At 36.9% G+C, this 20,907-nt stretch overlaps 1 protein-coding gene across 1 annotated transcript; it reads left to right on the top strand.

Moving 5' to 3' along the window:
- Nucleotides 1-11,181: 11,181 nt before the first annotated feature.
- Nucleotides 11,182-20,462, top strand: tmem135 (transmembrane protein 135). The gene is made up of 15 exons (XM_014970387.2): nucleotides 11,182-11,447; nucleotides 13,081-13,208; nucleotides 13,926-14,018; nucleotides 14,156-14,189; nucleotides 14,274-14,339; nucleotides 15,095-15,141; nucleotides 15,514-15,555; nucleotides 15,649-15,810; nucleotides 15,902-15,971; nucleotides 16,077-16,244; nucleotides 16,371-16,434; nucleotides 16,521-16,597; nucleotides 17,344-17,442; nucleotides 17,549-17,616; nucleotides 17,944-20,462. Exons 1-15 carry the CDS (start codon nucleotides 11,310-11,312, stop codon nucleotides 18,092-18,094), a joined length of 1,407 nt encoding a protein of 468 aa, XP_014825873.2. The 5' UTR covers nucleotides 11,182-11,309; the 3' UTR covers nucleotides 18,095-20,462.
- Nucleotides 20,463-20,907: the final 445 nt, after the last annotated feature.

Genomic DNA, 20,907 nt, shown 5'->3' on the forward strand with positions numbered 1-20,907 from the left:
CTTCTCAATAGAAAAATGAAGTCCACCTAGTGTATGTGCTTGTCCACTTCTTGTTTTCAACTATAATGAAACCCTGTACTACAACTTGACATATCCTTCAAATATGTCTTCAGTGCTACTTGAATGATTTTTGATAGTATTTTCACACTTATAAGCACCTTTCTTCTCCATGGCCAGTCAAAATCACCATAATTATAAGTGATTTCTTCCCTTGGACCAATATATTTGAGTGCAAATAAACAGATGAGGTCTTCCATCCACTCTTTTAACTTTCATTTTGCTGTTTGGGTTCATCTGATCATTTACCAGCCTCCCCAATCATCCATCCTCTCTGGCAACATCAACACTAAAATATTAAGTATGAAAATAAGAATAATTATACCATGCAAGGGAAAGGATTTTGCATATTTGGTGTTTGCATGTCAGAAGGATATTCCTCTACCAACTAAAACTACTTTTACTGATGAAGCTGAAAATGTTTACATCACTGTATTTAGATGTAAAATAAAAACACAACAACCTTGAAACAGTCGCATACCAAAGCTTTTGTCCATTGAAGTTGAAATCAAACATAAGAACCTCGAGTGTATCATGGTAAACTTTCAGTCGGTTTTCTTGTTCCTTTCTACTTATGACTTCTCTGTACTCAATAAGGAAATCTGCTTTTTGAACACACCCCAACCTGTAGGTACACATAATAAGTAGGATAAACTTTAAACAATGCAGATATATCAAATAGTAGCAATTGAAATTAACATTTTTCAAAATCAGTTAATTGATCTAATTGGATGTCTTTCTGTGGTTACTTAAACATTTTTTGTCAACTGAATGCAACTCATTATTTTGTACTTGTAATTTCAAAACTCAGTCCTCCATATATTTGTTGAGGACAGTTACAAGTACCTGGGAATACCACAAGCAAATGGCAACCTCGATGAGGTCACAAGGAAAGGAGCCACAGTCAAATACCTCCAATGAATAAGGCAAGTCCTGAGAAGCCAGCTCAATGGCAAGAACAAGATCCATGCAATAAACACCTATGCCTTACCAGTAATCAGATACCCTGCTGGAATAATTAGCTGGCCAATGGAAGAGATAAAGGCCACGGATATTAAGACTTGGAAGCTACTAACCATGCATGGAGGGTTCCACCCCAAATCAAGCACCCTGAGACTGTACACAAGCCGTAAGGAAGGAGGCAGAGGACTAGCAAGTGTGAGAGCCACTGTCCAGGATGAAACATCCAAGATCCATAAATACATCAAGGACAAAGCCTCAACAGACGATGTGCTCAGCGAATGTCTCAGGCAATGGGGAACAGAGGACGAGGTGCTAGAGGTACCATCATGGGAGGACAAGCCCCTACATGGGATGTACCACCGACAAATAACTGAAGTGGCTGATATCAGGAAATCCTACCAATGGCTGGAAAAAGCTGGACTCAAGGACAGCACAGAGGCCCTCATCCTGGCTGCCCAGGAACAGGCCCTAAACACCAGAGCAATAGAGGCTCAGATCTACCACACCAGACAAGACCCAAGGTGTAGGTTGTGCAAGGAGGCCCCTGAGACAGTCCAGGACATAACAGCAGGGTGCAAGATGCTGGCAGGGAAAGCATACATGTAACGACATAACCAAGTGGCGAGCATAGTGTACAGAAACATCTGTGCAGAATATGGACTGGAAGCCCCAAGATCGAAGTGGGGAACACCCCCAAAGGTGGTGGAGAATGACCGAGCTAAGATCTTGCGGGACTTCCAGAACCAGATAGACAAGATGGTAATGGAGAACCAACCGGACATTGTGGTGGTGGATAAAGAACAGAGGAAAGTTGTTGTGGTGGATGTAGCAATACCAAGTGACTACAACATCAGGAAAAAGGAGCATGAGAAACTGGAGAAATACCAGGGCCTCAGAGAGGAACTGGAAAAGAGCTGGAAGGTGAAGACCACAGTGGTGCCTGTGGTCATCGGGGCCCTCGGGGCAGTCACCCCCAAACTGGAGCAGTGGCTAAAACAGATCCCAGGAACAACATCAGACAGCTTAGTCCAGAAATGTCCAGTTCTAGGCACAGCCAAGATACTGCGCAGAACCCTCAAGCTCCCAGGTCTCTGGTACAGGACCCAAGCTCAGAGGATGAAAGAGACCACCCACGGACGATGAGAAGGATATATATATATATATATCCATGTTTTCATGGATATATGGATATATATATGGATATATGTGCCTTACCAGTAATCAGATACCCTGCCGGAATAATTAGCTGGCCAATGGAAGAGATGAAGGCCACAGATGTTAAGACTTGGAAGCTACTAACCATGCATGGAGGGTTCCACCCCAAATCCAGCACCCTGAGACTGTACACAAGCCGTAAGGAAGGAGGCAGAGGACTAGTGAGTGTGAGAACCACTGTCCAGGATGAAACATCCAAGATCCATAAATACATCAGGGAAAAAGCCTCAACGGACGATGTGCTCAGCGAATGTCTCAGGCAATGGGGAACAGAGGACGAGGTGCTGGAGGAACCATCATGGGAGGACAGGCCCCTACATGGGATGTACCACCGACAAATAACTGAAGTGGCTGATATCAAGAAATCCTACCAATGGCTGGAAAAAGCTGGACTCAAGGACAGCACAGAGGCCCTCATCCTGGCTGCCCAGGAACAGGCCCTAAACACCAGGGCAATAGAGGCTCAGATCTACCACACCAGACAAGACCCAAGGTGTAGGTTGTGCAAGGAGGCCTCTGAGACAGTCCAGCACATAACAGCAGGGTGCAAGATGCTGGCAGGGAAGGCATACATGGAACGACATAACCAAGTGGCGGGCATAGTGTACAGAAACATCTGTTCAGACTGGAAGCCCCGAGATCGAAGTGTGGAACACCCCCAAAGGTGGTGGAGAATGACCGAGCTAAGATCCTGTGGGACTTCCAGATCCAGACAGACAAGATGGTAATGGCGAACCAACCGGACATTGTAGCGGTGGATAAAGAACAGAGGAAAGCCGTTGTGGTGGATGTAGCAATACCAAGTGACTACAACATCAGGAAAAAGGAGCATGAGAAACTGGAGAAATACCAGGGCCTCAGAGAGGAACTGGAAAAGACCTGGAAGGTGAAGACCACAGTGGTGCCAGTGGTCATCGGGGCCCTCGGGGCAGTCACCCCCAAACTGGAGCAGTGGCTAAAACAGATCCCAGGAACAACATCAGACATCTCAGTCCAGAAATGTGCAGTTCTAGGCACAGCCAAGATACTGCGCAGAGCCCTCAAGCTCCCAGGCCTCTGGTAGAGGACCCAAGCTCAGAGGATGAAAGAGAGGGTGAGAAGGGAATTTTTTTTTTAAAATTTTATATACATACGCTTCTATTGTATTTTGAGCAGTTGCTTGTCTCCTTCGGAATAAGAAAGATGTTCTGATTATAATGATCATCGATCATGATCTATGCTAATAATGTGCAGTATAAAAATAGTTTAAAAGTGAAAAAGTAAAACAAAAGAAAAAAAATGATCATTTAATAAACTCTGGAATCCTGTGCATAATATAGTCACAACTCACCTTTAAATGAATTGAGGTATTTTACATCAAATCCTTCTTTATCTTCACCTAAGGAGCAATAACTGGAATCATGTTTGCTCTCTGAGACCTTGTTGTTGACATCTCCTGCAAAGATCAGAGAATACAACATGATACTGTACACCAGGGGTGTCAAACTCCAGGCCTCGAGGGCCAGGGTACTGCAACTTTTAGATGTTTGTCTGGTCTAAAACACCTTAAGTATATGACTGAATTAGCTTCTCAGTGCAATCAAGTTGATGACCACCCCATTTTATCCAGCCATGTGGCATCAGAAACACATCTAAAAGTTGCTGGACACCAGCCCTTAAGACCTTGAGTTTGACACCCCTGCTGTACACAATATGATTTGATGTTATTGTATGTGAAAATGTACTGAAGTACACAGTACTACATAATTGACTTTCTATTGACAGATTCTCAAAATCTTCAAATATTAAAACATTATCTTAATACTAATGATTATTACCTAGGATCATTTGTGCCTGTGAAATAATATCACTCACTGATATACAGAAAATGACCAAACACAGTTTTATCTAATTCTGGAGTGAGCCACCTTCCCTTTAAACTCTGGTACACTGACTAACATGGTTGGTAATTACTAGCTAAAATGCTGCAAATCAAATGCTTTGGTGTATCCAAGCATCAAGTAACCTACAACATTCAGCAAAATTACAAAACTATATGTACTTAAATGTCTTAAGAGATTCTGTATGAGTCTTACCTCTTTCTCCACGCAAAACAAATGAAACAAGTTCAATTAATACTAATGGCTTGCACCTGGACTTGACGGATTGTACCACGTTGACAGAGGAGGAGGGGTACAACAAAAGGATTATTCCATTTTGTTTCTGAAGCACACAAGGTCTGATTTTTTTCAGGAACAAGAAAATTTTGAGTAATATTTTGTAACTTTCATTCAATATTTCAAAGTTAAATAGTTTATCATACATTTTTCTTTAATTAAGAGGCAACAGTTAGATGGTATCTCCCACCAGCAATGTTGTCACTTCCTTTAATCATTTCTGTTCAATCAATTAATCATGTTTATTTGTATAGCACATTTCAGCAGCAGGGCAGTTCAAAACACTTTATATCATAAAAACAAAAACTGTTGTCTAATGGCAGACACAACACCTGCAGAAAAAGATTGGCTGATGTACCTGCCAATAGACAATTTAGACTACCTAGACAATCTGCATGTATGCAGAGTAGAGACATTGAGATAACGACAAAATATCAATCTTTAAATTTTTGTCTTAACAGTAACATAAATAATCATGATATTTTTGGCACTTTAAATATTTTTTAAATAAACGATTTTTATTTTTATATTTCTAATTCTGTATTACTCCATGACTGGTTATCCCTTCTTTCAAATTCAAAAATACTTCATTGATCCTTGGTCTTCACAGTATATTAGCAGTTCCCAAAGGTGTGCTTCTCTGTATCAAGAGGTCTGATCTATCTCCAGGTATTTGTTTGAGCCAGTCTTCCAGTTTAGGGGTCATTACCCCAAGGGTTTCAGTGACCACAAGCACTACTGTTGCTTTCACCTTCCACATTTTTTGTAATCTCCTAAGACCCAAACTCTCACATGGAGTGCATTATTAATTCATCTATGGGCTGATTGGGACCTAATGATTCCAAAAACAAAGAATTATTGTTTTACATGATATGTGGACAACATTTTTCTCAGAAAAATACTTATTCATTTTAAATCACCATGTTTAGCACCATGGTAAATATATGCAGTTGCTAACTTTTGTAAACTTACACAACAAAAGAAACACTGAACATCTTGAGTCTAACCTGTAATGTGTTATAATCTTCCACCACCACCAAGTCATAAAATAATGGCCTAACATGTGGACACCAGACCCCATCTAGAGCAAAATTTAGTATTGTGGACTAGACAGCCCAAAATAAGTCAACCACTCAAGTTCTAGGAGGATGATGGGGTTTTTTAGCCTTTGGTATTTCTCTAGTTTTTTTCTGTACCTTCTGTTCATTCAGGATAGCTACATCATAACAACTGCTTTGCTCTGCTGCTCAATGATCACCATGTTCAGTTGGTTTGCTTTTCCCATTTTGTCTTCCTGTATATGGAAGGCCCACAGGATCTTAGCTTGTTCGTTTTCTACCACTTTGTGTGGCATTTCCCATTTTAACGAGGTGTGTTCAAGGTTATATTCCCTTCAGATGTTTCTTCACACTATACTGGGTACTTGGTTGTGGCGGTTGTGGTTCTGTCATTGGACTTGCCTTACTATTTGTACAGTGGCTTTCTAAAGTATCCATAGCCCTTGAACTTGAATTTCCAGTTTTGTCACAACTGGAAATATATTTTCACAGAATTTTATGGGAAAGACAAACACAAAGTGGTATATACTTGTGAAGTAGAAACAAAACTAAACATGATTCATAACAGTTTTTACAAATAAAAGCTAAAAAGTGCGGTGTGCAAAAGTGTTCAGCCCCCTTTCCCTGAATGCAGCCAATTGCCTTCAGAAGTTGCCTGATGACTGCAAATGGTAAAAAAATTCAACTCCTCTATGACTGCCTCAAAAGTTGGCTAAGAGAATATTGGGGAACAAACAGCATCATGAAGTCCACGGAACACACCAGACAGGTCAGGGATAAAGTTGTGGAGAAGCTTAAAGCAGGCTTAGGCCATCTCACAGAGTACTGTTCCACGAATCATCTGGAAATGGAAAGAGCAAATCACACAGCTGTGAACCTACCAAGAAAAGGCCATCCACCTAAACTTACAGGCTGAACAAGAAGAGCACTGATCAGAGATACAGCCAAGAGGTTCATGGTGGCTCTGGATGAAATGCAGAGATATTTCTGAAATGCAGTATAGTATAACTATTAGTCATGCACTGCAAAAATGTGGTTTTATGGAAGAGTGGCAATAGAAAAGCCATTGTATAAAGAAAACTATAAGAAGTCCCATTTGCAGTTTGCCAGAAGCCATATTGGGATACAGCAAAAACGATAAGACAAGACCAAAATTTAACTTTCTGGGAAAAATGCAGAGCACTATTTGTAGTGGAGAACAAACACTGCACATAACTCTGAACACACCTTCCCCACTGACAAAAATGGTGGTGGCAGCATCATGCTCTTAGGGTGCTTCTTTTCTTCAGGGACAGGGAAGATTGTTAGAGTTGATTGTAAGATGGATTGAGCCAAATACAGGGAAATCTTGGAAGAAAACCTGAACACTCCTGAACCTGGAGTCTGCAAAAGACTTGAGGCTGGGGCAGAGGTTCACCTTCCAGCAGGACAATTACCCTAAACATAAAGCCAGATCTACAATGGAATGGTATAAATAAAAACATATTTCTGTGTTAGAATGGCAAAGTCAAAGTCTAGACATAAACTCAGTGGAGAATCTTTGGCAAGATCTGAAAACTGCTGTCAAGTCAATTTTATTTGTATAGCACATTTCAGCTGCAAGGCGGTTCAAAGTGCTTTACATCAAAGGACTAAAAAGTGATAAAAATAACATACATTTATCTTAAAAAAAGAAAAACAGAAATTAAATTCAAAGTAAAATCAAAATTAAAATCATATACATTAATTATATTGATACATGTACCAATGATTAAGATTTAGAAACAACTGTAAATTGTTGTTTTTTTGGGGGTGGGGGTGGGGGGGTGTTGCCTTGATTTAAAGGAATTCAGCTGTGTTGCAGTTTTCTGTAAGTTTATTCAAGATTTATGGTGCACTGAAGCTAAGTTCTGCTTCAAAATCCTTGGTTCTGGTTCTGAGGATGCAGAGCAGACCAGAATCAACAAACTGTTAGCAGTAGTTTGGTGAAAAAAATGGCTCTCTTATGGTTTATATTTATTTTAATCCACACACTTATTCCACACACGTATTATTCATAATATTTTAAATAAAAAATATTTGATCAAAAATATATATTAATTTCTGTATATTTTTAGGTGCCACATACACCTTTTGTCCAATGTAAGGTTGGACAAAAGGTTGGGTTTAGGCATCCAACTAACCTTTATAAAATATTCAGTCTTATAGCACAGAGTAATCATATTTCCAACTCATCCCCAGTGTAAGAGTTGGCAATTTACACACAATTCATGTGTGTAAACAGCGACGTGAATTAGAAAGACACTGTAGTAATTAGCGGGACCTTCCGGCAGACAACCAATCAGAACAAGAGCTTGTGTGAATATTCATAAGGTCCTGCTATTACACAGAGTTGCCACCGGGGGCACTGTGGCGATACACAAATTATACACAAAATCTGGTTTATGTGTATTAAACGGACATCTCGTTTTTTTTGCATTTTTGGGGTTATTGGACCAATAGAAACCTTTCTACGCTTTTAGATTTTTGTCAAAATTAGCAGGACACCGCCCCTGTCCCGTTAATTCAAAATGTCCTGCTAGTGTTGCGTGTATTCTGACGAAATGTCCTGCTAAACCACATATACCAACGCACACACACACACACACATATATATATATATATATATATATATATATATATATATATATATATATATATATATATAAACTTTCATTAAGATGAGCAATGTTGAAATGTTTAAGATGAGCAATGTTGAAATTTTCCATTGACTCTTTGTTGTGAGTTTTTGATGCATTCCGTAATAACAGCAGATAAGTAGCAGATTTTGCACAACATATTCTGTCATTTGAACAAAATAGTCTCTGTTTATTACTGTATGTGAGGTATGTGTTAAGAGATGCTGATAGGAAAGTTTAATCTTCCTTACATTTACAAACATTTTTGTGTAAACATTAGTACCTGACTGTTTAAAGTAGTAATTAATGTCTGTAGGCACCTTCACAAATGTCAGAACTGAACATTGAATACTAGAGGTTAATTCTAATTAAATTTTAAATTTTAAATGTCAACATACCCATCCACACACACACATGTTCAGTTTGGACCATTGGGGAAATGCCGCACACTAAAAGTGTTTCAGGTCAAACTGACCTACTGCCCAATTATTACCAGAGTAACCAGAGAAAGCACGTTTTATGGCACTCATATTCTGGTCATACAAGATTTTTCTTTTAGGTTTTCTAGTTGTTTGTTTTTCCAGTGAAACTATCTCTAAAAGTTTTTGTTAATTTAGCTCTGCACTCTGCCATGTGTGTCACCACATAAGAAAAGTGGGTAAGTAAGGCAGGAAACCACGTTGGTCGTGTTATTGTTCTCAGTGGTGTAGAGTTGCCACTTCTTGTCCAAAACAAACTGAAGGAGCACATTGTTTCACTGGGTTAAACCAGAATGTCCTGGGGGATGTTTCATATTATGCCACGAATTCCACAAAATAATACAGATAAAGTCATCAAACAAGAAAATATAATAGTTTATGATAAAGAAGTTCCCCCAAATTACATTTGGAAGTGTGTTTAAACACTTCTAATAATGTGCACACTCACAGAAGCACAGTCTGTCTTTATATTGCTTTCTTAAAATCATTTTAGAGGTTCTAATATGTTTTTTAAAAATTACAAGTATATTCTCTTTAACTTAAACAAATTTAATAACTTAATTTATTGGTTTACACAGCGATGGCAGCATCAACAATATAAAACCAATGTAGCTAAAACATTATTTAGTGTACACCTTAATTTTTGAGTTCCACATAGTATTGAAGAATCTTTCATTGTTATTTGATGACTTTCTCTTTCACTTAATGTGGTCCATTTCCTGTGGCCACTTTTACAAATAGAAAAGGAAATAGGAATAGGAAACCATTAATAATAATAATAATAATAATAATAATAATAATAATAATAATAATAATAATAATAATAAGTATACAGATGTCTGTTTGTGATCAGGACCAGCTACAAAAAATTGTTGTTTGCATAAACTTGCACATGGTCTGATTTTTATTGCTGTTTTAAACAATGGAAATTGTGACAAAAATTGGATCAAGTTATCCTCTGCCACGAAAAACAATAAAATCCCCCTTTTATAGTAGAAGGCCCATTTAAACCTCAGTAATTTTACAAACATATTTGTGGTGCAAACAACTATTGGCTTCTTTTTGGATTACAACCCACTGCAAACTTGAAAACTACTTAAAAGTTCCTAAAAAGTTTTTCACATAAACCGCTTAGCTCCAGCCATTAGGAGCAATTAATATGGACATATATAATAAGTATAAGAACTATCTACTTCAGCTCACATATTAAATATTATATATATTATATTTTATATTTTGACAGAACTCGACTCTAAAATTTCTGAACAACTCCTTGTTTCTTTCTTAATTTTTACTGTTACTCAATACTCAATCAGTAGTAATTGAATATAAATGCAGAGGCAAGAAGAAAAGTCAACAAGGCTAATGGAGCATAAGATTAACTGACATATTATTGTGTACATTTTGATATAGTTTTCATATTATAACTATAAATATCTCAAGAGAAAAATTTCAAATCAGAAGACATATTGGAATCCCCCAATAATTATTTCGAAATCAGAACTCCTCCACAGTTAGGCAAAAGTTTTTTTCTTTTTTTTTTAATCCATATCAACCATCTGAATAGTTCCAAGGTTAAAATCTGTTGAGGTCAGCAAGAAGGACTTTTAACACATTTTGGAGTTTCCTAGTCAAAGGAGGAAATAGTCATAGGACAAGAAGTGGAACGATATGTTCTCCAAACAGTCAATGACAAGCAGTTAGTAAAAGTCTACAGTTTAGATTGTGTAGTACTTTGTGACAAGGCTTGACAAGGAGATTAATGTTAAACACAGTACATAACAGCTTCAACATTTCACACACAGAAAAACTATAATAAAAAAAAATCAACAGTGTTTAACTATAACTGGATTAATATGACTAGAAATTAGAGGATTTTTTTCGTCACAACCTGTTATACATAGCCAGCACCTGACAGAAATCCTTGTATTTCCACACAAATTGAGGAAGTGCATTTCTTGTTTGTGTGGAAGAGCATTCGCAACATATTCAAAAATGTTAAGAAGTATTTTATTTCCTGTTAATACAGTACTTCCACTAAAAATGAGAAATTCGAGGTTGTTTCATTCAAAATGTCAAGCTAAGCAACAACACAGATTTTTTAAATTAACATTCCTGCTTGTCGCTGCGTCAGTTTAGTGGAGAGAGCTGTCTGTGTCTTACATGTGGGTGTTGGGCCTTCCATGTTAGCTTCTAATAACTGAGCCAAAAATGACTGTGTTTTATGTAAAAAGTCAAAACGAAAGGCTAGTTTTAGAAGTTATTCTTATTTTTGTGCAATGTACTCACTTTTTAAAAACTAGAGCGATTTTTTTATGTATATATTATGCCATATTTATTTGTTTTCCATTTGTTTGCGTGGATTACTTTTATATTTTTCTTAAATATTGGAAAGCTCAACTCACCTTATTTTACTCAATAAAGTGTATTTTTTCCTTAGTCTATAATAAAAAAAAAATCCCCTAATTTGACCTTAAAACTAACATTTCTTTAATCAGTACATATTTTGACTACTGACAAATTTAAATCAAAAATCACTTATCTTGATTTAAATTTGAAACCCGTATCAAGTACTCTGAAACTCGTACTTGACGATAAGCTCTAATTTCCGGGGCAACATGAACGCAGCACGTGCACGGAAAGCGTTGGGCCCATGGTGCGCGTGTCCCCCACACCGTGTTTGTGCTGCCGCCCTCGCAACAGAGTGTGTTCAGCCTCACAGACATGGCTGCTTTAAGTAAGATACCACACAGCTGCTACGAGGTCGGTCATACCTGGCACCCGTCGTGTGTGCAGTCTGCCGCAGACATAACTAAGGGGGCTCTGGAGGTGTCCTTCAAAATTTACGCCCCTCTTTACCTGGTAAGTTGCTTTGCGTCTCTGTCCATAGACTGGTAGCTAAGTAAAGTTGTCTAGCTAACCGAGTGAGCATAGTTGCTGTGAGAAAGACACTACGGGTTAGCTAATGCTACAACTGAGGTGCAAGTTCGAGTCCTGTATGAGGACAAACAGAGAAGCTAGCCTAATGAAACCCGTCAGTTGTTCCATACAAAACGTCATAAGCAGGGGGAAAGTTACAGCAAGTTTTCTGCGTCAAGAGTTTTGTGTTAGTTCAGAGTAAGCTTTGTCTTATCTTGCAAACTCTAAAACGTATTTGCTGATGCTAGAAAAATATTCAAAGGATTTCAGTACTCTATCGTTAAACTCTCTTTTTCATTGACATTATCTAATAATATTTACAACCATGGCATGACTCAGATGCCATTGTACGCTGGCTGGTAAAAATAGGGTTGTGATGCATTTATATTTCAGTGCCTGTAACTACAATGTCATATCCCCCTCCGGCCCAGTTTGAACATACAGTATTCATAGAATCAGAGACTGAACCACAGAACACTTTATAACCAAAAAGCTCTGTTACAGATTTTCCCTTTAAAGTCTTCATTGTAGAACTGTGTGTCTTTTAGTCTGGACCCTGAGAAAAATATACATTTTAGGTATTTCAATGCTAACTTGTGATAAATGTTTTATTCTGAGCCAATTTAAACTAAGGTTTAACTCAAAGCTGCACATACACATGTGTGTAAAAACACACACAAGGTCACTTTCATTATTTAAGCACCAATAAAAATACGACCATGTTTGCCTTGACTGAGCAAAGTACGACTGTGTAGGGTAGCAAATACATAAACTAACTACAAGAATAACAGGCCTTCCCAGTTGGAACAGGCCCGTATGAACTTCTCACAATATGATAACTTTGATTAAGAATGCCATGATTGGAGATTTTTATTTGCACAAAAAATATATGTCGAGCATAAATAATATATTTAAATCAAGGAGGAACAATTATTATTTCTGTTGCTAAAATAATATCTAGAGTATTAAAGTTAAACGTTGTCATTCTGCTCTTTAGATTAAGTGTATTGATATAAACTGAAACATGTGTTATTAATAAATGGAGTCTGATCTCCTTAAATCAGGCTGTTTTTCTGCAAGTTCATGCACAGATGTTCTGTTCTTTTAATAGTGCTTTGTAATGAAATTTGGCTGCACTTCTAAGGTATTCACGTCTTACCTTCAACACCAACAGAAAAAAAAAATATGGTGGGCAAATAATTGCAGAATTTAGCAATAGCAACATTTTAAAGGAGGCGGCAAATGTTTTGTTGAATTCTTTGCAGGGTTGCATTGCGTCTTCACATTGAAAATAGACAGCGTTAGCTTAAGCTGCTATAAATAAAATTGCCTTGATTTTATTTCAGATGCCCATCGACAGTGAAGTTAGTATTGAATTCAGCACTGTGATATATATCAGAAGTCACATCGCATCTTCTTTTGATTTTTGATAGCAGTGCTGAACCAGTAAACCACAGAGCATAAATGTCAAGTAAAATGTTTTTTTGCTGCTCAGTATTTGTTAATTACTTAAGCATGACTTATCTCAAATTGAGCAGTGCGACCACGGTGACTACTGTCTGACTGTGTATTGCAGATAGCAGCAATTCTACGGAGAAAGAAGAAGGATTATTATTTAAAGAGGCTCCTCCCTGAGATCCTGTGGTCTACCTCTTTCCTTACTACCAATGGAAGTCTCTTCATTGTTTTCTTCTGCATTCTCAGGTTAGTAGTTCCAGCAGATGGCAAATGTCCTGCAATCTGGAAGTGACATTTTAGAAGTGCTGCTGTGAGGTGAATTAGTTTTTCAAGCCAGCTTTGAGGTTTTTTTAAACAAATTTTTCATGTCTACATGTCTGCAGAATTTAATAAATTATAAAATACCTGTTGACAGTTTTAATCTGAAGTCAGATCTCAGAATAGTGTTTTCTTTGATTACTATCCAAGCATGCCTACATTTTTTTATTATAATTACAACCTTGCTTGTTCTCAACAAATACAGTCTAAAAGTCACTTAATGTTTTCAGAAAATCAGACAAAAATTGTATTAGGAAATTCTCCTTTTGATGGTACCTACAACACACAAACGGTACTTGTGAGGTCCATAAATTACAGTGTACTGTCAGAAAGAATAAGTGTACAGTTTGATCCTGAGTTACTAAAAAAAGAGACATTTTGTGTCCTGAGAAGTTCAACCTTAGACCTCATCATATTCCACACATATATTAATCCAACTTTGCATTAAACTCCCAAATTCAGAGGAGATGTGAGTAAAAGTGATCTGAAGTGTTTCCTTTAGAATTCCACCCAAAGGCTTTGTGAAAAATATATCTAGGTTTAAACTAAGTGGGATATCAGACCCCAATGAAAAGAGGTAATTTTGTGAATTTCCTGGACTGTATTGGCATTTTTCAAAGTGAAAGTGTTTTGATCTCACTTTAGGAAATTGCTTGGAGGGTTTTACCCATGGTCCTCAGGGTTTGGGGCAGCTTTGCCAGCCTCCTACATCGCCATCCTTCTGGAGCGGAAGAGCAGGTGAGATTTTTGTCCTTTTCTAACATTTTTATTGCATATTTTTGCCATTGAGAATAATAAAATGTTGTATATTTTCTGGATGGTTTTAATTATATTAATTTATATTTCTTTATTATATTTCTGTCTTTTCTTTCCAGGAGAGGTCTGCTGACAATATACATGGCAAATCTTGTAAGATTCTGTTCAATTGCAAATTATCTGTCTCATATGTGCATTTATATTTGTTATTTGATTTTTAATTTGTTTTTTTGCCAGGCCAGTGAGACTTTGTTCCGCATGGCAGTGACACGAGGCATCGTCAAGCCCATTAGACACGGAGAGGTGAGATAAAGCCTCTTGATGATTAAATATATTGCAGGAAATACAGCATAGCAAGCAAAACACCATGCATGAATTCCTATTTTGAAGTCAAATATGAAAACAGATTCTGTTTTCAAAATATTAGGAAATCTTGCAATGTTATGCTATGGTAAAAATCAAGACATGTCACTTGAAATATGCCTACACTCTTTCCTCTCATTGTCATCTGTGCTTCCTACACTCGGTGACCTTTAGCAGCGTCATTTGTTTCCCTCTGTCAGGATCTGCTGCCATGAGGCTCTAACTGGCTTCATCCGTGGTGCACAAAGTCAGTCCTCAAGGAACTGTGTGTTATAACTCTTTTCGTGCTTCAACACACCTGAATCAAATGATGGTTCATTAGCAGATCTCTGCAGAACTTTGACATGCTTAGGAAGTTGTTGGACTATTTGAACCTGCTGTGTTGGAGCTAAAACTGGCAGGACTGGAGCTGGACACCTATGAACTGGATATTACATTAGTGTAAAATGTACGGTCGTAACATTTGGAGTCCATTGTATATTGTCACTGATACTGCAGTGACAATATAGCTGTGATAAATTGTGCAATCTTAGTTTTGGTCTGTGTGAAGATATTACTTGTACTCAGGAAGTATTGTCTTACCACTTTCAACTGTTTATCTAGACTGATAGCATCATGGTGTTGACGTGTTCACATGACAGAGAAATATTTCCTCTTATAGTCCTGATTTTATTTTTCATGCTGCTCCCAATCAGGTGCTCTTGTTCTGCATAACTGCATCAATCTTCATGTTTCTCTTCAGGTAAGAGTGTTGCATTCAACATATTGTGAATAACATTTAAACTATTGTTAAGCATAAAGTATTTGTTCAGAGGGGCAGAAGACAATTGCATGCCACACTTTTCAGAATTGAATTTGAAAAAGAAAACAAAAACCTGGTATCATTTCCTTCTACTGCTCTACTTTGTGTTGGTCTGTCGTGTAAAATCCCAATAAAATAAATGTAGGTTTTCGGTAGTATGAAACTACTAACACACACACATGCACACACAAACACAGTTTGAAATGGATCAAGCTCTCTGAATACTTTTAAAAAAACTCTGTGTAAAAAAAAAAGAGAGAGGAAAAACAAATCACTTTAATAGTTTGAGATTAACTTGGTTTTATTTTGCAGATGCAACGACGGCCTTAAGGGCTTCGCATTTTCTGCACTAAAGTAAGTTAGCTCTCATTTTGTTTATACTTCAGGTTCAAATGCCAGAACTGTTTTGATGAGTCTGATAAGTTTTGAGTTTGTGTTCTGTTACAGATTCATTATTGGGAAAGAAGAGATTCCAACTCACTCTAACATGGCAGACTCTGTTGGCACGCCAGCTGCCATAGAGACCGAACACTCGCAGGTCTCGGCAGAAAAAGCCGACCACAAGAGGAAAACTCTGATCGCCTACACCAGGAAGCTGCTGGAATCAATGTGAGAATCAAAAGCATCTACGTAAGAAAAACAAATACCTCAGTAGTAGTTAACAGCAAGTACTAACTTGTTTGTATTTTTCATGATCCAGATGCAAACATGGTCCAAGACACAGATGTTGTAAACATTACCAGGATAACTGCATTTCCTACTGTGTTAAAGTAAGGCTTTTTACCCGTTTTCCTTAAACAATGGATGTAACGTGCTTTGAATATATATGCAAATTCGATACCACTAATGCTGATGTTCCATCATTGACCCCTCAGGGTTTCGTCAGGATGTTCAGTATTGGCTATCTTATCCAGTGTTGTCTCAAAGTGCCCTCAGCATTCAGGCAGATGTTCTCCAAACCATCTCGGCTGCCTTCTGTCTTCTACAACAAAGAGAACTTCCAGCTGGGGGCCTTTCTAGGCTCTTTTGTCAGTATTTATAAGGTGTGTGAGTGTGTACTCTATGCTCTTCTATTTCTTTAACTTTTATGCATATTACATGTTTCTGTGCTTTCATATTCTCTTTCCATTCTCATGGACTCATCAGAGTGTTGTGCCTCATCTTTTTAGGGAACGAGCTGCTTGTTGCGCTGGCTGCGTAACATTGATGATGAACTTCATGCACTGATAGCTGGTAAGAAAAACCCTGCAGAGCAATCTTAGGTGGGATTTTGTTCTGTTCACACCTGTCCCTTTTCCCTCTCTTTTGTGTCCTTTCAGGCTTCCTGGCTGGTGTCTCGATGTTCTTCTACAAAAGCACAAGCATAACCATGTACCTCTTCTCTAAGTTGGTGGAGGTAAATCACACCGCATCTTAAAGCAGACTCACACTTTACGTCATAGAAATAAATGTATCTGGTTATGGTGATCGAATCTCAAGGATGCAGAAACAGTTTACAGTGAATAAACACAAATTTACAAGCACAAAGTTTGATTTCATGTCCCTATTTTTTGAGAGTTGATTATCTTGCAGGATTTGGGCAATTGACTATGTTTAACTGATTTGTTTCTGTTTCATCTGTTTACAACTGGATTTTAACTAAAAATGTGTTTCTACCCAAACCAGTTATAAGTTTCCAACCAGTTGCTATCTTGTAAATCAAGTACGTCAACTTCCTGTAAAAAAAGGAAAAAAATCAGCTTGTCTCTGATGTTGAATCAGCAGGTCTATGGTGATATAAGTCAATAAATGTTGTTGTTTTACAATCTATAATATGACTTAGTAAAATAAAACAGCATTCATGAACACAAACTTGCTCAAGTCTTTCAATTAGACGATATAAAACTAAAGCTGTGGAACTAAGATCACCTGCTATGCTAACATATAATGATTGAGTTATGTAATAACAAAATGGTTGATGGTTAAACCAGCTGAAAAATCACATTAGTAGCAGCACAGGTTTCAAATTTCTTTTCCTGACCGTTATTTAAAAATTGTGTCAAGCTGACATGTTTTAGTAATTGCAGTTCATATGCAGTGTTGACTAATCCAAGTTTTTCTGAATTAGGCTTGTTTTATCACATGTTATCTCTTTTTTTTTAGACCATGTACTTCAAAGGCATTGAAGCAGGCCGGTTCCCTTACTTTCCACACGCAGATACGATTATTTATGCCATCTCCACTGCTATCTGTTTCCATGCTGTAAGTAGTTTTGTAACAAAAACACCAAGGTAATGACATGAACATGCTTCATGTGCAGTTTTTTTCTGCTGACTAAGGATATGTCTGGCTCATGACATTTCCACAGGCAGTAATGGAAGTGCAGAACCTCAGACCTTCATACTGGAAGTTCCTGCTGCGTTTAACAAAGGGCAGGTATGACCATATGCTCTAAAAACCTGAAGGGTTGCTTTTGCTTATTACACAACAAATACATTATGTTTGTCCCTAAAAAAATAGATTAATAAGTACATAGAACTCTGGAACAAAAAAAACAAACAACAAATAAACTATGAACTTTTATCACGATGACGAATTTGTTAAACAGCAATCAAATTATCTTAAGCTAACTATTTCAAATATTAACAGTGAGGGGCATAAAATTGTAGTACTGGTGAATTAGTTAGTTACTAAATTACTCAACCATTGGACTTTATTCTGTTCTTATGGTGATTAAGGACTATTCCATGTCTCTGTTTCTAGATTTGCTCTGATGAATCGAGAGCTGCTCGACGTGTTTGGGACAGAGGCATCCAGGAATTTTAAAGGGTTTGTGCCCATGTCGGACCCTCGCTACACCACCGTAATCAGCCGGACTGTGCTTCCACCTGGAGGGGACGCTAAGCTTGGGTGACTTGAGGCAAAAGTCTTGAGATAAGACAAAAGACAAGAGAAAGTGGACCGTTAGAGTTACTTAAGGCTTTGTAAAGGTGACATACCTGAGAAGAAGAAATATTGTAGCGATTCAAAACCTGAAGATTGGGTCAAAGCAGGACATTGTGACTTTCATTTGTGAAGCAGCACAAGTAAGCATACTGACAGTGATTGAACACTTGCAGGTAGCTGGGAAAAATAAATAAGATCCATAATTACTTTCAAAACATATCATTTAGTTTTAAAAAATTCTAGTGTAACTACACTGAGCAGAGCAGAAATCTCACAAAGAAGCCCTTTTCCTTTCTGAGTAGAAGTCCAGGCTCACATTAGATAACCTTCAAACCTAATGACAATCAGTCTTCAGTTAATAAATTGTTATAAATTCACTCTGGCAAAAAGACTGCATATGAAAGGAAAATATATGATGTCCTCTTAATACATTTTAACCGTTTCAGAAAATCTAATATTCTTCTCTGGTTCATGAAATTTAAAGTTAAAATAAAGGAGAAATTCCAGCCTACTCAACAAGGACATGACTAAAGCTATAGTTTTTTTTTCAGTAAATACAATTTATGCTAAAATGTAAACTAGAGTGAGGTAAATAATCTCAGTTTCACTATGGCGTCCAACGTTCAGCTCTTTATTCAGGAGGACTTATGATGTTAGCAGTTTTAGTTTACTGCATAAAAAAACACACTCATTCAATTTTCAGTCATGTCTTTCAGTTTTAAGTCACCATTCTGTTCTTTGTGACGACATTGTTTCATTGGTTTTGTTCAGATAAGGGATGGAAAGCAAAGACTGTGAATAAAATGTGGAGAAAGTAACTTCTTCGTTAGGTACTGGTGTGAGTACATACGTATGTTAAGCTGAAAGTTTTTTTTTTTTTTTTAATTTATTTTCATGAAAATCTAATCTGAGCCACAAAAAGGTCAAAGACCAAACGGTGCATCACCAGTTAGTATGTTTTATCTTCCTGGGCCAGATATTTTCTGTTTTTAGACAAGAATGAGTAATGGAAGGTGATGTGTGATCAGTTAATATAATTTCTTTCATTCCAGCCAAAAAATAACGAATCAGATAATTTCATCATAATTAGTTTTAAAAAGTTCGCAGACATATTTATTAAATAATCACATGTTCGCCAGCCATAGGAAATGAATGTTTTTTCAGCAGTTTATAAGAAAAAAATATTTTTGAATCCGGTTTAGTGTCGCCAGAACGTTTGAGATACTTCATCTAGAGCTCCTAGTTTCCCTCAGAGTATGATATAATGTTTTTTTTTTCAGTCAATGTTCATTTCCTGTTAACTGGATCACATTTACATATGCCTGAGATATGCCTAGAAACGCATACAATGACATTAATTCTAACCAAGAAAGGAATAGTAACGCTGCCCGTGATTGTTGTACTTACTGAGTGGAATCTGTTTCTTTTTCTCAACAAAATTTAACTGGTAATTAATACTATGTTTAGAACTGTGCCTGTGGAAGTCTGTCTGTATACCGGTGTGCTCTATTTATTGAAATACTTAGTCACCCTGCAGTCAAATGAGATTATTCTACCATTCTTTTGCAGCATAGAAATGGTAGGAGGTGGGTTTTAAGTATATTGTAAGGAGTGTCTGAATTTTGCTGATCACCTGCCTACAATTGTGCAGTTTTTTCATAGTTAAAGGATCAATATTTGATTAGACTTAGATATAATTCATATTTCAAATTGTGATGAAAGGCATTTTCAAAATGTTATTTGTTACTGGCATAATCATTTTTGCACAAATCCAATGCTGAATTAAATTTTTAATGTAGATTTTTGTTCAAACTACCTTCACCGAACAACTGAATGCCACAAACAAGAATTTGGGGAAATTGAAAAATATCACAGAGCACAATACAGTTTTCTTTTCTTTTTGAACAGCGACACAGATGTTTAAATGATTTTGTTCCTCGAAGAGTGAAAAACAAGCTCACTTTAAAAGAGATTGTCATCATAAAACTTAGAAACTTTTGTGCTTTTTAAAAATTTTCTTTCAATGGAGGGTTATATAGACAATGTAGTTTGTGAAATCTTGCACACATATTTATGGAAGTTATTTGAAATGCCAGTTTGTTTACGTTAAATTATGCAATCACTTGAATGCAGCTCCGCTTGAGGTGCACCTGACCTCTGTACTGAAATCCATAAATATGACAAGTGCTTAGGAAGTATACATATACACACACATTAAATGTGAGATTTTATGAAGTGTGACATTTTAAGTAAATATACTGTTGATAGTTACATTGTATGTTTTAGGAATTTATTCATCTAAAGAGGGTTTATATTAAAATGATTCTTAATCCAAATTCAGGACTCGTTTGTTTGTTTTTTTGTACTGATTATGTTTGTGTAGATTATAAACGCAGTGTTTACATCATTTTGTTTTCACATCAGTGTGTGGTTTCCATTAATTGTTAGGTTAAAATATTCAGTAGATTTCAATTATACAGAAATTGGACTGCAGTGTGATGTAATAAGTACAGTTCAGTATAGTTTTGAAAATTGCTCTTTGGTTATAATTTAGTTGTATTAAAAATTTTATTGACTCAGAAGTAACCCAGAAAATAAGTTGAGTACATGTGAAAATTATAATTTGAATAATTATTTAGGTCAGAACACTTGCTATCTATGAAACTGGTACCAGTTTTATCATTACTTCTAATTGTTAGCTTGATAGAAACTTCATCTTAGGGCTCTTTTGCAAATCTTTGACTTGTCATCTTTGAGCTCTTTCTCTCAATTTCCTTTCCG

Source organism: Poecilia mexicana, unplaced genomic scaffold, assembly GCF_051168715.1.
Source record: "Poecilia mexicana isolate PSO_F unplaced genomic scaffold, ASM5116871v1 scaffold_14, whole genome shotgun sequence".
NCBI lineage: Eukaryota > Metazoa > Chordata > Actinopteri > Cyprinodontiformes > Poeciliidae > Poecilia > Poecilia mexicana.